Source organism: Malurus melanocephalus, unplaced genomic scaffold, assembly GCF_030028575.1.
Source record: "Malurus melanocephalus ecotype Western Australia unplaced genomic scaffold, MMel_1.1 scaffold_360, whole genome shotgun sequence".
Classification (NCBI taxonomy): Eukaryota; Metazoa; Chordata; class Aves; order Passeriformes; family Maluridae; genus Malurus; species Malurus melanocephalus.
The window spans coordinates 502,043-518,004 of record NW_026623592.1 but is presented as its reverse complement, the minus strand read 5'-3'; the positions used below and the strand labels follow the sequence as shown (position 1 = coordinate 518,004).

At 37.7% G+C, this 15,962-nt stretch overlaps 1 protein-coding gene across 1 annotated transcript; it reads right to left on the bottom strand.

Moving 5' to 3' along the window:
- Positions 1-502: 502 nt before the first annotated feature.
- On the bottom strand, positions 503-12,600 carry ZBBX (zinc finger B-box domain containing). The gene is made up of 16 exons (XM_057378469.1): positions 12,487-12,600; positions 11,888-12,001; positions 10,604-10,697; positions 9,943-9,991; positions 9,692-9,801; positions 7,366-7,540; positions 6,397-6,514; positions 5,772-5,914; positions 5,448-5,551; positions 5,024-5,130; positions 4,359-4,390; positions 3,669-3,949; positions 2,873-3,032; positions 2,356-2,511; positions 1,294-1,450; positions 503-578 (listed from the first exon to the last, which is right to left on the bottom strand). The coding sequence occupies exons 1-16, from the start codon at positions 12,552-12,554 to the stop codon at positions 503-505; spliced, it is 1,944 nt and encodes a 647-aa protein (XP_057234452.1). The 5' UTR covers positions 12,555-12,600.
- Between the last annotated feature and the right edge of the window lie 3,362 nt (positions 12,601-15,962).

The window sequence follows — 15,962 nt, the reverse complement described above, 5'->3', positions numbered from 1 at the left end:
CTACAATTCAGAAGAAAGGAACGTGGCAGGAGAAGTAAAGTCCACTGTGGAAAACTGTTAATTKTTATTGTGCAAGTTCCTTTATAAAACAKATGRCAAAGTGTACTTGACCTTAGGGAYTCYCTCCTGTGCCATCACCACACAAACYTGGYCCTACTGAGACCCCAGCTCATCCCATTAATACCCTTTGTGTGGTACCTTTCAGCTTGGCAACAGAAAATCCCAGTTGGAGACAAAATTCCATCTGTGGGCAGAAAAACTAAAAAATAAAGAACAAAACAATCCTTAAATACAACAGCACAAGACCAGTTTTCTTTTATTCTATTATTTCCTCCTACTAATAAAAAATAAACAAAATTCAAGGTATTGTTAAGAAGTTTTAATGACAATTTTACAGAAGATTCTGTAGTAAATGGTCTCTTGAGCAGCATTTAAAACATTTCTTCATATTCTGGGTTCTGTACCATACAAAGGTGGAGGCTGAATTAAGCTCTTCCCMTGTTCACTGCAATGCAAGAACCTGCTGTTTGTCCTCCAGAATTGCTTTCTCATCATCTATTTGGCTTTCATCCCAGTCCCTTCAAAAAAAACCAAAAAACAMCACAGTGATGATTTCCAGCACCTCAAATTCCCCAGGTTCCTCTGCCCTAAACCTTGCTGACATATGTTCCATATGTTGAACTAAAAGGCACAAAAATAGCTTTTACTGGAGATTTTTTCAGTGCACAACATGTACAAAGTACTGTAATTCATCTTTTCCCTCAGTTTTTGTCACAAATCTCTGAATCAGCATGGAGTTAACTTCAGTATCTCTCTGACTCTTGCTGGTTATAAGATCCCAGTAAAAAAAAAAAACATTGAGACACTGAATTCTGTGGAATTTCCTTTTTTTTCCAGTCATCTTCTCAGTGTCCAAGGCAAAATAACAGATACATATGCAGAGTTAAAGGTTATTGATCCACCTGGTCACAACTTTTCCAAGGTATCTTACAACCCAAGAAYGCAGATTAAGAGATTTATTCATAAAGCTGAGTGCTAATGCACTGAAAAAGCCACAATCCCAAAATTTATAATTTGGAGTCTCAATGACAAAATACAGCCCTCAGTTCTCACTCTGAGCTGCCTGAGACCTGGCTTAGAACACCAAGACACCACACAGGTCATGCGGACATTTTCAATAATCATGTAATGCACAATCAAAAAGTTGAGGCTGTTTTTGTTTCAGTTCTGACATGGTTATCACCTTGAGTAATTTAAAAYATCATAAAAACACACTCAGAAARTTGAACCTACCCAAAAATATCCAAKGTGYCGTGGTCTTTCAGCTCCAGGGCATTATGGAAATCTGCAGTGTTTCCACAGATCTCCTCCAAGGAAGAAGATGTAACTTCTTCCCTTCTGCTAGAGGAGGTTACTTCATCACAAGTTAAGGTGCAATGGTTTTCAGGACCTGAAATATTTTAGGAGCAAATATGAAAAGAAAATTGAAGTATCAACATTATCAGCCTGAAAAAATTCACAGTATTGAGAAAAACTTGCCCTTAAGAGTCTCAAACCAACTCTAGCTGATGAAAAATACCATTAGAAATTAATATTGGGAATTTATAGATATTATTAAAGAAGCTACAAATATATTGGAAAGCAGCACCTCTTACTTCAGAAAGATCTTTCAGAAAAGAAATATATGATTTAAGGATTCTACACAATGCCACAAATTTTCTGAGAGGGGAGAGACTGAATAACTGTAGAAAGCTCAAAAGTTTGGTTCCTTTTTTTCAATTTAAACAAACATGAATAAAATATAGACACTTTCCAATATTTTCCTGGGATTCCAAATTGACAGCTTTGATTTCTGCACACAGCATTATTTAAATTAAAATGTCACACCGGTTGCTCACGATGAGAGAAATAATGTAGAGCTACATTTCTTGAGATGGAGACAGTTGAAATTGAGAAAGGTAACAAAAAAAAAAATGCAGTTATTACTTGTGGCCTTGTTTCTTAGAGTTCATAGAATCAGAATTACTTCAGCAGCAGGAAGAAATCCTTTATTAGATCGCTCTCAGGTTGTATCAAAGACTGCCAACACACAAATATATCAACTTCTCCTGGAGAGTTTATTTTCTAAATATCCAAGCTAAGAGGAGAGTAAAGGGGCAGCAGCAGGAGTAGAAACTCAGCACAATTTTAGCTATTGGTGATAGCTAAAAAGGGGTAATTTTTAACTCCAAAGCCCAATGTTGCAAAACCCCAAAACACATTACAAATTCAACAGAATCATCCCAGACAGAATGTCTCCGTTTTCCTTAATTAAAATTAACCTAAGTAGGACCTCAAAACTGTAGCAGTCCTTACCTGGGCATGGCACCCACATTACCACCACTGGAGAAATCTTATTTTGAGCCTTGAAAGCATTTGCAGCTCTGTTCAGTTGACTTTCTAAGACACCTTGAACTACAGAATCATCAGCATATTCACTTAAACTCCTTTCAGAAACCCACTGCCCATCTCCTGAAATCAAAACATATTAGTGGAAATTATTTGCAGGTTTTTTGTTAATATGCATTAATTTCAAGTGATGTATTTAATCAGATTAATGATATTCATCTATCATTTCACATGTTGTTTCAYATACACATGAAAAGCAATAGGAATCTCGTGGAAACAAATTCTCAGGGGATATAAATAATTATATAAATTTATGGCATTGGATTCTGACCCTATGCAGRATAAGAAGTTTATTTTATTCTTGCCCAGCACTACTTGTGAGCACAACTGTCACCCTGAAGTGACTCTTAAAGCAAAATGGATAGAAATAAACTGAAAAAAGATGAAAAATTTGTATATTTTTGAGGATTCATCACAACAGTACCTGGAAAAGGGACAGTCCTGTCCATAGGGTTGGAGGCAGCACTYGGGGAAGGAGGTGCCTCCAGTTTTCCTTCTTTAGGGTTTGCACCTACAACAAAGAAACCTTCAAGTCCCTGATATGATGTAGAACCAGATTTCTGTCTTTTGGCTACATCCTGCAACTTGAATACAACAGAGAGATTAGAAACAGGAAACTATAAATTACTCTTGCAAGTTTAGATGAATAAAATGCTCATTTCATAGATGTCAGACTGATTTTGACAGCCTGCTGTAACAGATATTCATGAGGATGATGGTTTTGCTCAAGATAYGCTTTAAAATCCTAAAAACTTCTCACGTTGTGAGAGATTGAGTCTATTCTTTCACTGTGCACATGAAAAGCAGGTTTTGTGTTCACTTTTGAGCATATAAAGGAAGGCAATCACTGTTTAACAATGACTAAATCAATGGCTCAACCTTTTCTATGATTTTTTGCTTTTGAATAGTGTTTTAGYAGGTTGAATAGTAGGTTGACTATCTACAGTTTTTGGTCTTTCAATAAAGAGGTGAAGTAATGTTAACACAAATATGGGAAGAGGTGCTCCTCCAACATTTGGTTGTTTCTTTTTTTTACTCTGAGTCTGCTCTCTCTTTTCCTTTTTTTGAACATTAACAGAAAATTGGCAACACAAAGTGGAAAGCATAGMTGCTTTCATCCCCTACATATGAAATATGGCAGGGAGTGACAATCCTCTAAATCTAAAGCAGATTAAACAACATCCTTAATCTATTTAACAATCAAAGACATAATAACTTACTGTTGAAGATTTTCTAGTTACAGGCAAGACCAAGCTCTGACTATTGCAGACACTGTCCAGTTCTTGTGGCTCTCTCTTGCTKTTCTGCAGTTGTGTCTCAAGGASATTTTTGTTGCTCATTGGTTCAGTCTCAAGGAGATTTTTGTTGCTCACTACTTCAGTGGGGTTAGAGATCTCCTCAGGAAGGTCACAGGAGTTCCATGATCTTCTCTCAGTCTTTGGTTCAAAATTCTCCTCCTGCACTGCATTTTTGTAAAGATCACTGCAGACAATTGTTTTTTCTACAAATAAAAATAAAAATAGCAATATTTGTAATTGAAATGAATATTAATCATAACCTACAAGTCTACTGTTTTCTTCATGATCTTAAAATACAAAACCTCCATTAAAGCTAAAGAACTGCAATAGTAGAAATTTCATAAAATTATCTTAAAAGAATTAAAAGATTTGAAACCCATCCTATCAGGCTGTTGTTTCTTTGTTCATASATATTTATCAAAAGTGCTCACACAGCCCATCAAATTGTAATCAAATCAGACTGTAATAGCTCAGAAAATGGTACATAATTTAATGACCTTTAATTAGTTTTCAGACAACCACTGCAGYTGACTGTCACATCCTGCATGAGAATGATAAACTGTACACATTTACATATATTGTACAAAGAACTTAATATCTTTCCAYATTTACCTTGAGGAATTGCTTTAGGAGAAACAGGATTTCTGTTGAGAGGAAAAAGTAAAAAATACAAAGTTCACCTGTGGAAGTTAAATGGAAATAAGACTTTCTCATTATACCTATTTCTCTTTTAAAGGTTTGGTTCTGTGCTCTTTTGGTCTGCAACTACTGAGCTTTGAAACAGAGAAAGGAAAGACCAGAAGAGCACAAAACAGGTCACATCTAATTAAATACATTTTGGGAGATCAGAAGAATTGCACATGTATCAATTATTAATTTTGTCGGGAATGTCAGAGTTAATCAAGTGAGAGTATCTTAAAAGTAACAGCAATCAATGATAGAATTCGGATGGGAGTTCCTGCTGCTGCTGAGGTAAGAGCTCAGAAAAGAGAAATTTTGCAAAAAAATAGGGCAGGTACATGCAAAGAAATGGATCTTACATGGGAGTGGTCAAGTGGGAGGGGCTTAACATAGAAATGATCAAGTAAAATGAAAATATTTCAATGTGATGCCTCTCTAATTACAGGTAATTAATCTTCCATGGGGGCTCTGAAACAGTGCACAGTCAGTGATTCAAAAAATAACTGCCTACAAAGAAAACCACCCATTTTTTAGGAACTAAATCCAAATTGGGGATTATTTCCTTTCCTCTTCCACAATACCTGTATTTCTGATACCCTCCACACCACTCCAGGGGGTCAGTTTTTCCTTGTTTATTCACTCCCACAGCTCCAGTTACCTCCACCAAAGAGTCTGATGATCCTTCAGGGTCCTTGCTATGAAACTGAACAAAAAACAAAACCAAAGAGACCCATACTCAGCAGCAGATTAAAATTTAAAAAGTGACTAAAAGCTGACAGACTTTATTCCTGTATAAATTCCATATAGTGCAGGTCTCTGGACACAACAGAAAAAAAATTACCAGGAACCTTCAGAAAGATAAATTTTCCACTTTTGTATAAAAAAAAAAAAAACAATTTTCCAGTATTTTGTCTTGTTGGAAGTTATTTAACTGTTGCTGTTTGAAATATTTAGCAGATCCAGACTTAAAAAAAATCAGGTCATTGTTGAGATTCATGAAGACCTTTATGAGATACTTACATCATCAAGGAACTCAATTTGCAAAGACGACTCTGCATTTTTAGAAACTCTGTTGGGTTCTTCTGGTCTATAAATAGATGCCCAGTATTTCTTCACCTCTTCATCTATGAAATATAAATAATTTCATGCATGTTATTTTCTCCTGTTTAAAATGCACTCATAAAAATGCAACATTTTTATTTATTATGAAGCATCACAAATTTCTCCTTTTATAATTGCTGCTTTAAGCAGAAATTGGTTAAGAATGCAACTGTCCAGCAATCACAGAAAAAAAAAACTCAAGGAAAAGGTATTTTAGATTCAATAAACAGAAATTTGTTGCACCTGTTAAGCCCTGAATGTCATCATCATCWTCATCACGACTTCTGTCTCCTCCTCCTCCTCCAGCCCTGGCCCGATGAGCACTCAGGGCTTGCACGTGCCTTGACTCTCTCATGAAACTTTCAAAAAGTTCATCCACAGGAGTTCTGAAACAGGAAAACAAAATAAAAGTCAAAATTTTTAAAATGTGTCAAAAAAAGAAAAGGAAAAACCCTAATACTCTTTTTACTCCAGCAGTATTAACTCTTCCTAATTTCACTGAGATGACCTCAGGAACTCATAAAAAAACCTTGTAATGGCCATAAAGGTATCCTGAAGATTGSTCTTCCTTCTCTCTAAAAAACTCCTAGAGCAAATGTCCCAAAAATCAAGCAACCAAATATCATAATCAGTCTTCAAGTTCTACAATAAATTGATAGCAAAGAGAATYCCTCCAAATACTCCTTCTACAAGAACTCTGAACTATTAAATTATCAAATCTGGTTATAACAGTTATTTTATTAAATAAAGCCCCTTGTATATGCTCCCCTTAACTCTTGATAATATATCTAATATTTTAAAAGTTTAATCTGGATTTTTGTTAATTATTTCTGAATTCTTTCATTAGGAGCAACAACTCCAACAATACCTTCTGTACTTCTTCAGCAGGAGTTTCTCCATGTAGCTCAGGCCATCCTGGAATTCAACGTGGATGGGTTCCTTCCCAACAGTTACATTGGTCTGTACCTCACAAATCCCCACAGACTCTGTTAGAATTATTTTTAAGAAAATTATACAGCTGTTCAGACTTATAAACCTGCTATTTACCTACATTATTCTTGAATGAACGTCACATTTTGAGTCTGTGCTTAGCTAAGTCTTTGCATAGCTCCCAAATTTAAATGGCCAGCAATATTATATTTACAGAACACAGTCAGTAGTGGGGGCAGCMATAAAAACTCATTTATTACAGATTACTGCACTGGAGGCATGGGAAGAGGTGGGGGATGGAAATCCATGACTCCACAGACAAAAATCCCACAGAAAAGAAGAATAAAAAGGAAAAAAAAAACAGTTTAATATTATTTTGTACAAAAACCCACAGAGAACAAAAACCATCCAGGGACTGGAGGAACAAGACCAGCTTGCACAAATCCAATCAGCCCAGAGGAATTTTTTATATTTTCTATGCATACTTCAGCTGATTGCATCCTTTCATTGGGACAAAGAAATATTAAGAGGCTGTGGAAGGCAAGCAGCAAATGTACTGTGATAGAACACACAAAATCCTGAGCCCTGCACATTCCTGCCTCAGTTAAAAACTGACTTTATGTTGAGCATTGCAGTGAGACACAAAGCTATGGGCAGGGACAGGGCCATGGGCTGAACAACCTGGCCACTGCCAGAGTTCATTACAAAAATTGAGATAAACACTCACCCGCACATTATTAAAAAATCCTTCTGAGATTATTGTTATTAATAAAGGAACACTGAGAAAAACTAAGAAAAACCATTATTATTCTAACATAATATCTGCCTTCACTAATTAAAAATCTGCTAACTGCCCCAAAAGTCTCCTAATGTACCTAAAATATCATTAAAACACAACAAACCATACCTGATGGGATCTTACTGGCACGCAGCTCTTCGCCAGGATCACTTTTACCTTTTCTCCATYGAAGCAAAGCTTCCTGAAAAGACTTTGCAGATGCCTCCTCATCATATRCACCACTCAGCAATAATCTTTTGTCCTGCTTTCCAAGGCTTGCACGGGTTGGTTCTGAGGCTGGGACCTAAATCAGTTCCACAACATTATTAATAAAAGAGCACTTCTGATGAGCAGCAACATTTTAAGTGTCAGCTGTGGGACTGCAGCACTCAATTTTCTGGGCTCACTGGAGCTACCTGGTAATCAAGATCACTCACATTTTATGTGGTCTCGCTCACAATTAATTGCAAAGATCTATCAAGAGCTAAGTAAGACAGACAAAAGTTTTTATCTCCAGACACACAAAAAACCCCTACATTTAAATGCTTCTGGTGTCAGAACGCCCTCATCCCATGTTCTAGGATATAAAGCCCTGCAGAATCCACATCCCACATATAGGATATAAACCCAGGCAAGGCACACATCCCATGGTTAGGAGGGATTAAATGAGGCATTTTATGCATCATGTCTCATTTAAAGGAATTTGTGAGCTATGTGCTTTACTAATGAAGAGCTGCTTATTGAAGCTTCTCAGTAGACAGGGGCACATCTGGACAGGTCAACAAGAGGAAAATGGTCATTTAAGGGGCTAACTGGAATAGCAGTTCACACATTAAAAAGAGCAGTCCAGGGCAGTCCAAACTGTAATAGATGAGACTGACTAAAAAAAAGCTAGAAAAGGGAAAAAACAGTGTTACACCGGGATTTTACTGATTTGCAACCTTCATTAGAAAAAGAAAGAATTACTGTGGAAGGTTTTCATTACCATCTCGCAGATGATTATCAAACAAAACCACAAAACACTTCGTGTTTATCCTTTCCCTTTACAGGGAAATACCAGAAGGAAAGATCCTTGGTCTACACAATTTCCATGTAAGGGACACGTTCTTACCCCACAAAAAGCAGCAAAGGTACAAGCAGAAAGTGTAAYGAGTGTAATTATCAGCCCCTACACCACCAGGATGTTTTCCCATTTCCACCTTTCCATCTGCTCTATGCTGTAACCGATGCAGGGACTGKTTGCACATCCAGTGGCACTTGTGACTTGCAAAAGGAATAAATCGTGGCTGTTTAAAGGTGTCAGAATGTCTGTGCGTTCAGGGCATTCCCCGATCCTCACACCGCACTGCGGGATGAGCACGGCGCAAAGTTCACTGCGGGATCGGCCGGGAACGACACGATTTTCAGACCAATTGTTCCTGCGGCTCAGTTATTCCCAGGTCCAGGGATCCCCCGGGATGCGGAGCTGCAGGAGCGTCCTGCGGGGGCGCAGCGCACTCGGGCGGCGATTCCTGGAGCTGCATCCCCGGGACCGCTCAGGGCTGGGTTTGCTCCTAAAAAACCCGTGGATAAAAACAAACCATGCACTATTTGCGCTGTTGAGAGTGTGCGGTGCTCTTTGTTCCGTGAGCCTTAATGAAATCGGGAGCAGGGAAGCAAAATCCCAGTTGGTGAGTTATGTTAAACTCAAAAGGAAAAGCATGAAACAGACACAAAATATCTGCTTATTTTGTTTTGGGTGTTAGCAGCTCCAACTGGTTTAATAAAAGCAATAAAAAAAAAAAAATCACACCATGTGTTACAGGTGGGGAGAGGCACCATTCTAAGAGAGACAATATTTTAAGAAAATATTTTCTCATTCAACAGTGGAACTACTCTATTCACATCACAGTTACTTAAAAAATTGAATTGGATGAGCTACACCACATTTTGGAGGCTGCATTTCCTATTTATACTTGCTAAAAGGCAAAATTCCTTTATTAAACATAAATCACTTCATAYTTGATAATAGAAATTTCCACTCTATCACAGCCAGCAAGGTGACAGYTTGGAAAGCAGTCAGAATTCAACAAGTGCCCTGGTCCTTATCTAAGGATTTAAAATTGCAAAACATTCATGGACCACTTAATTTTKTCCTATCTGCCTGCAACCATGTGTCCCTTTTTAGTCACAGAGTAGTGTTCCTTAGTTAAGGATGAGATCAGCCTTCTTCAGACATGTCCACATGCAGGGGAAATTCATAAAAATACAGTTTGAATAAAGCCTTTAACTGTTACCAGCTAAAGAAGTGGTCAGTTCTGATAGGAGAACGGTTGAATCTGTTCCCTTACACTGAAAGGTATCAGGGTATAAACACCTTCCCTCACTTTAAATTTATGTCTCCACATTGCCACAAAGTAATTCTACACACATTAAATTATGTTGCTACAGAGTCATTTTGAAACTATTTACTTACCACATGCCGACCCTTCATTTCAGATAATCCACAGGCTGTCCCCTTCAATTCGAAGTTTTCACGAGCTACAACATTTCCTCTTTCAAGCTTAACCGGTTCTTTCACTGGCTCTGGAACAAATAAAAAAAAAAAACAATTAATCCAGTATTTCACTCTCTGATTTGTTCATTGTTTAATTGTAGCAATCTCCAAGAAGCAATAACCTACCAGAAGCTTGTGAGGTTTTATTTAGTAAAGAAAGATGCCTTTACCTTGAATCTGATCCTTGAGTATTTGAATCTTGACTTTTTCTAGATAAACCTATAGGAAAGAATATTTATATACATATGTATATATAAAACCCACAGGCAAGCAGGTAATTTTATTAAAGTTCTCATTTTCTTCAAGTTTAAAAAAAATAGCACAGAATTTTCCAAAAGAAAATAAGGAAAAGTACCCCCATTTGTACAGTTTAAAAAGAAAACAGATTTTTCAATGATTTAGCAGTAAAGTTCTACATCCTTTCTTTTAGGTTTGAGCAAGGATGTCATAGAACAAGAGTCAATAAAACTGAGRTGTATTTTATCTGTGAATGCAGAGAATTTGCACTCAAAACTTCACCCAAAGCCTTGTATTTTAGATTCAGCATGGGCACCAGTCAGCCAAAGGACAGGCTCCTGATGATTTCCATCATACCAATGACACTCTTACAGGATTAAATCTGCCTGTTGCAACTAAAATCACAACAGATCACACAACAAAACTTGGTATTCCTCCATCTTGAAAGGAACCATAAGTTTGGAATGGAAAAGTAAAGAGTCATGAATTTTACTCAGAAGGTGCTTAACCTTTGAGTTTTACCTTTTGAAATTTTCCTGTTCTGCAGCACAAACATCATTCTAAATCGTTTTACTTGCAAATATTGTTTCCTACCTGTTTCCTGTTTTCATTATTTTGTGCCTGAACTCGGGCTTGGATGGTCCTTGATCCTGCCTGTCCAGATTTCCAATGATAAGCACCCAATTTCCTAGGAACCAAGAGCAAGAAARAATTTAATTATGTCTTCTGCATGCAAGAGAAGCATAAAGTTTTTCCTTCAGTTTGTTAAATATGAACAGACCATTACAAAAATAAAATGCTTGTCGACAGGATCATCAATTCCCCAAAATACAAATGCTCCCTTCCATCAAAACCTGCTTCACATYTACTTTAATAGCAGTAAATGTATCAAATGTGTTAGAAAGTACTTATTTTTAGACCATTAAATCGGTCCAAGTTTTTAAACATAAAAAAAATCTTATCACTTCTCAAAGGCTGGGTTTAGAAGAATAAAAACTGAAGTACATTTTATAAGAGCCTTCTTTGTCCCAATTTACTCTAGGAATTCATCCAGCACTGCTAAAACACAGGAACTTTCAGATCCTTTCCAGCCCAAACCAGTCCATGATTCCCACCAGTGRTGCAAATGCCAACAGCTCCTGTCCTTTGAGCTCTCCATAGCAACCCTATCAGGGTTTGCAGGTACAAAAGCAAGGGAACAAAGCAAGAACAACTCCACGAGAATAATATGGAGAAAAAAGGGCCACACATCACCTGGAAAACACTGCCCCAACAGCCCAGGCCAATGCTCACAGAGCTGCCAACAGCAGGCCCTAAACAGCAGCAAGGGATCCAAACCCAAGGCATTTGCATCCCCAGTGACAAAGCACAGCAGGCAGAAACTCAAGAAGGAAGCAGATGTTGCAGAGATTTGCCAGAATTCAGAGTGACTCAGAGAGATTTAAACTTCACCCCAGCATTTGCCTCTTTYCACTGTGCTTGGTTTTCCATCACACTGAAGGTGCCTCTCTGAGAAACTACACAAATATAAGAGGATCAAAGCAACGCTATCAACAGCATCTTCTGCAGAAACTTCAGAAATGAGACTGAAATAGTGSAAGAGAAACTACTCTGTCTCCTGCWTGAAAACCAAGGTGACAAATCCAGTCAGACAGGGGGAAAAAGAGAAGAGGGAATMAATGAAGAAAACTGATCAAATATCATATGAGAGTTTAAAATTAACAAAGTCATTGGGAAGCAGTTTTATCATCGGGAAGAAAGATTGGAGAGAGRAGACTGAATTTTGCAAATTCCAAACTTTACAGGACATCCCATCTGAGGAAGTGTGGAGGGAGCATCTCACTGGGTTCATTTTTCCCAAATAGAAACTGAACCTACCTCCTCTCTTCTTTTTCTCTGCTCATGTTTGACTGCAGTTGCCGTAATCTGTTCTCCATCTCTCTGTTTTCTGTTTCTAACTGCACCTTCTCCAACTGCAATTCCTTGACAGTTCTGGAGAAAACAGTAAAATATTCATTAAAAAAATCACTTGAAAGTGATTAAGACACCTGAAGAAGTTTAGGCCAGAAAAAAACAGAAGTTGGAAATTCAGACACAAATTTCAGACATGTCCCTCTTCTAACTTTTACCAAGAMTGAGAACAGCTCTGGAAAATTCAGAACAGGTCAAGATTGATACAATGGTGTACTCAAAGTTTTGAGGTTTAATTACATTAAAATAATCTATCCAATAACTTCTTTAGTATGTTTGTATCATCCAGTAAATACATAGGGTTGTAAAAACTATATCAGAAAAATTGAAGTCTAAGAAAAGAAAGAATTAGGACTTGTGGAAAAAAGCATAGGGGAAATGCTAGAAAAGAAACACATCATGATTCTTTTTGCTCTTGCACAGAAAAGGTCTAGTTAATGTTGCATTAAAACTTATTAAAAGTTACRAAAGCACATCTCAATCCCAATCAGATAGAATGCACTTACTTTGTTTTTAATCTCACTGAGCTTCCAGCTTTTGAGCCCGGGAATATTACAAAATCATTGGCATTCATGATGCCCAGTATAACTTCTTCTAAAAAAGAGAATTTCAGTGATCTACAGTCAGGAACCTGTTGAAATGGGAATTTGATTGAAATTAAAACAGTAAAAAACTCATTACGCATCCAAAAATATTCACGTGTAGAGAGAAATGGAGCATAGAACTTGTTTATATGAAGTGCCAATAAAATCCTAGAGCAACATGAAATTAAATTTAACCAGGAAAAATAAGCCTTTTATTACATTTATGACACCAGGGAAAAGATTCTCTTGGCTGTTTCATTTGGGCAATTCCCTAAAGTTCAGTGCAAGCAGATTAATAATAACTAAAACACAGCTTTCTTGAACTAAACATATAGAAAGCACCAAGAAGGAGAAAATTGTACCAATRGCTATGAAGTCAAACCTTCTCACTTGATTTGGGAAGATAAATGCCTCCTGTCACAGACAAATTGATACAAAGGAACACAATAACCCTGAGAGCTGAGTTAATCCCTCCTCTCAAGACTTCAGTGGTATTYCAAATTCATTGTTTTTACTCAAGTTGTAAAATACTCTTCCAAAAAGTGAATTCATGCAGCAYAGGATTCACATTTGAAAGTGAACATGCAGATCTTTCCTGGGCTGGAATGTTTGTGGTTTAACTGTAGTTCCCAGTACCAAAACTGGACATTTACTGCTGGGAGGCACATTTTTCCTGGGAAAAAAGAACAAAACTTGATATTGCAGAGACTTACAGCTGAGAGGGTGCCTGGAAACTGTTCTGCAGCTTGTGGCTGTCAAGTTCCTGGGGAAAGCAGGACCTAGCAAATGATGAGGAGATGTTTAGGATTTGAAATATCCCAAATGGAAAACTGAGCTCAAGAGGAAACTCTGCTCTCTGTTTGCAGGTAAACCTGAAATTGAGCACTAATGCAGATAAAACGTGTCAAAACATCTTCATCTATGAGGCAAAACCTCTCAATGGCACACTGAAGTTAAAACAGTGCCACAGAACCTAAAAGACACATTTCAGGGCTGACAGAGTGTCAGATGYGTGCACAAAACATGTTTCTCACTGTCAGAAAAACCAAGCATGCAATTCTAACATCATTTCAAAACAGTTATTCTTTTATCATGTCCCAAGATAAAAGAAGATTTTATTAATTTTGGATAGAAGAAAGTTCTCTTGGYAAGACAAGCACAGATGGACAGGAGGAGGTCACACACTGGATTTGAGGCAGCCCAAAGGCTATTTAATAGTAAAAAGAGAGGCAAGTGACACAGGTCAGCTTAGCAAGCTCAAGGAGGAAGAGTAGTTAATAAAAAAATACAATTTATATGAGTTAAAGTTAACATATTCCACTGAAAGCAAATATTTAAAGGGATAACCTAAAAATGTGRTAATATCAGAGATAAATATCAGAGATGCTGCGTGAGAATATTCAAGATTAAAAAACCCTAAAAGTTCCAGGAATACAGCAATACTGGGTGGGGAAAATCAATGTCAAGTTTTTGATAATATGGGATAGAGATTGATGGTGATTAGCCCCCTGAATTGTTCTGARAAAATACAGGAATTCCTTGAACAGAATCCTGTTTGATATAAAAACAGCTGCTAAACACTGAGACTGGAASAGTCAAAGCTAAACAAACCTCATGGGGAAATGCACATCCTTAGCTTGTAAGGCATCCTTAAATATCCCTGAGCTGGGCCCTCGGGACTGCCAGAGAAGTGCAGCAAAGGCAATCCAAACTCCTCGRAAACAGAACTTGTAATTTAAATACACAAAGGAGTTCCCTCTTTCTGTCTGGGTTTTGTTTAATGAATCCCTTCTCTCTCGCTAATAGGTAACACAATTTGCCAGTGAGGCAAACAGTAAAGCAACTCATCAACATAAATAAATCAAGCACTAATTAGCCACATCCTTTCTGCCTGCTCCTCTGCACACACTGGTACTCAAATTTCATCATTCCAGCAGGTTCCTCTGGGCTGATAATGGATATACAATTAAAAGTAACAAAACAGAAACTGCTCTTTTGGCTAAATGAAACTTGAGTCAACTTTTAAGACTCCATAGCTAAATAAACCCAAATTCTACATACCCTACATCCCAGCTTAGCTCAAATCTCCTCCTAATCAATTTAAAGAGAGGTTTATAATTTAAAGAGAGCTGAGGATGGGTGCAGTCTATCTCACACTACAAGAGTTTAACTAGGGCAGACTAAATTCCGACAGCTTCCTCACATCAATAAACCCATAAAATCCAAAGGGATACCGCTGGATGTGTAATAGCTCACATCCAATTATCCTAACCATGAACATGGATTTCATGCTACACTAAGTTCTATCCACTTACCAATAATTCAAACTAAACTATTTCCTTTGAAGAATTCTTCTAAGTGCAATAAAGAGTTTGTCTGTCATGGCTCCCCACCCATTTACTGTTAATTACAATAACTGAGACTTCCAGTCCTTCCAAACATTTAACACTTCACTAAAGTAGTTTTAAAAACAAGGAGAAAGAACGACATGAAAAAAAAAAAAAATAAAAGAAAGTAACAACTACATGGTATAGACTTTGATTCAGGTATGCTGAAATAACCCCAGTCTTTTATAACAAACTCATTTTCTTCATATACCAATATCTGTAATGSCAACCATTTCAAACCCGAATTTCTATTTTTAAGCCAATTATCCACGTCTGTGTTTAATGCCATGCAACACATATAAAGTAAGACCAGAAAAACCATATGAAAACAGTTAAGTGCCACTTTCCCCAAGTCATTTCCCCATACTTGGCAATTTCACCACACTTTGGAAAGACGCATTATCTTGGCAACACTGCAAAATCAACACCTATTTCACTGCTTAACCAAGGACTATGATTTCAACTGTATAACTTGAAATAAAAAGACCACGAGGATCGTATCTGTCTCTCCATGCAGACAACCAAAAGAACCCACATTATAAAGCAGTTTCTCAAGAAAAAAAACCTTCTTACCCCCGTTATAGAGCTACAGTCACGGCCCTGCGAGCTGCAACAGCTCCACACAGAGGATGAGGCAGAAAAGAGGAGGGCGGGGCAGCTAATAAATAACAGCCGGGGTGATTAAATAATAGCTGGGGTAATGAGGAACAGGTGGATGGAGGCTGTAAACTCACTACTTACCTTTCAAACTCCTTTCAGGTGCGTGTGTGGGCTGGGCTTGCGGACCCGATGGCCGCTCTGGGGAAACAGAGCAGAGCACAAGGGCAGATAGGAAATAAAAGTATAAAAAGCCCTGTAGTAAAGCGGTGCGGTTGCTCCGGGATTTTTTCTTTCATTACCGGTGTCTTTTCAAGCCTGATGGAAGGTCGGAGGGGCAGGGTAGAACAAACTGCAACCTGAAACCAGAAGGGCGTGAGGGAAGCGATAAAGAGAAGAGTGCGAGGGCAAACA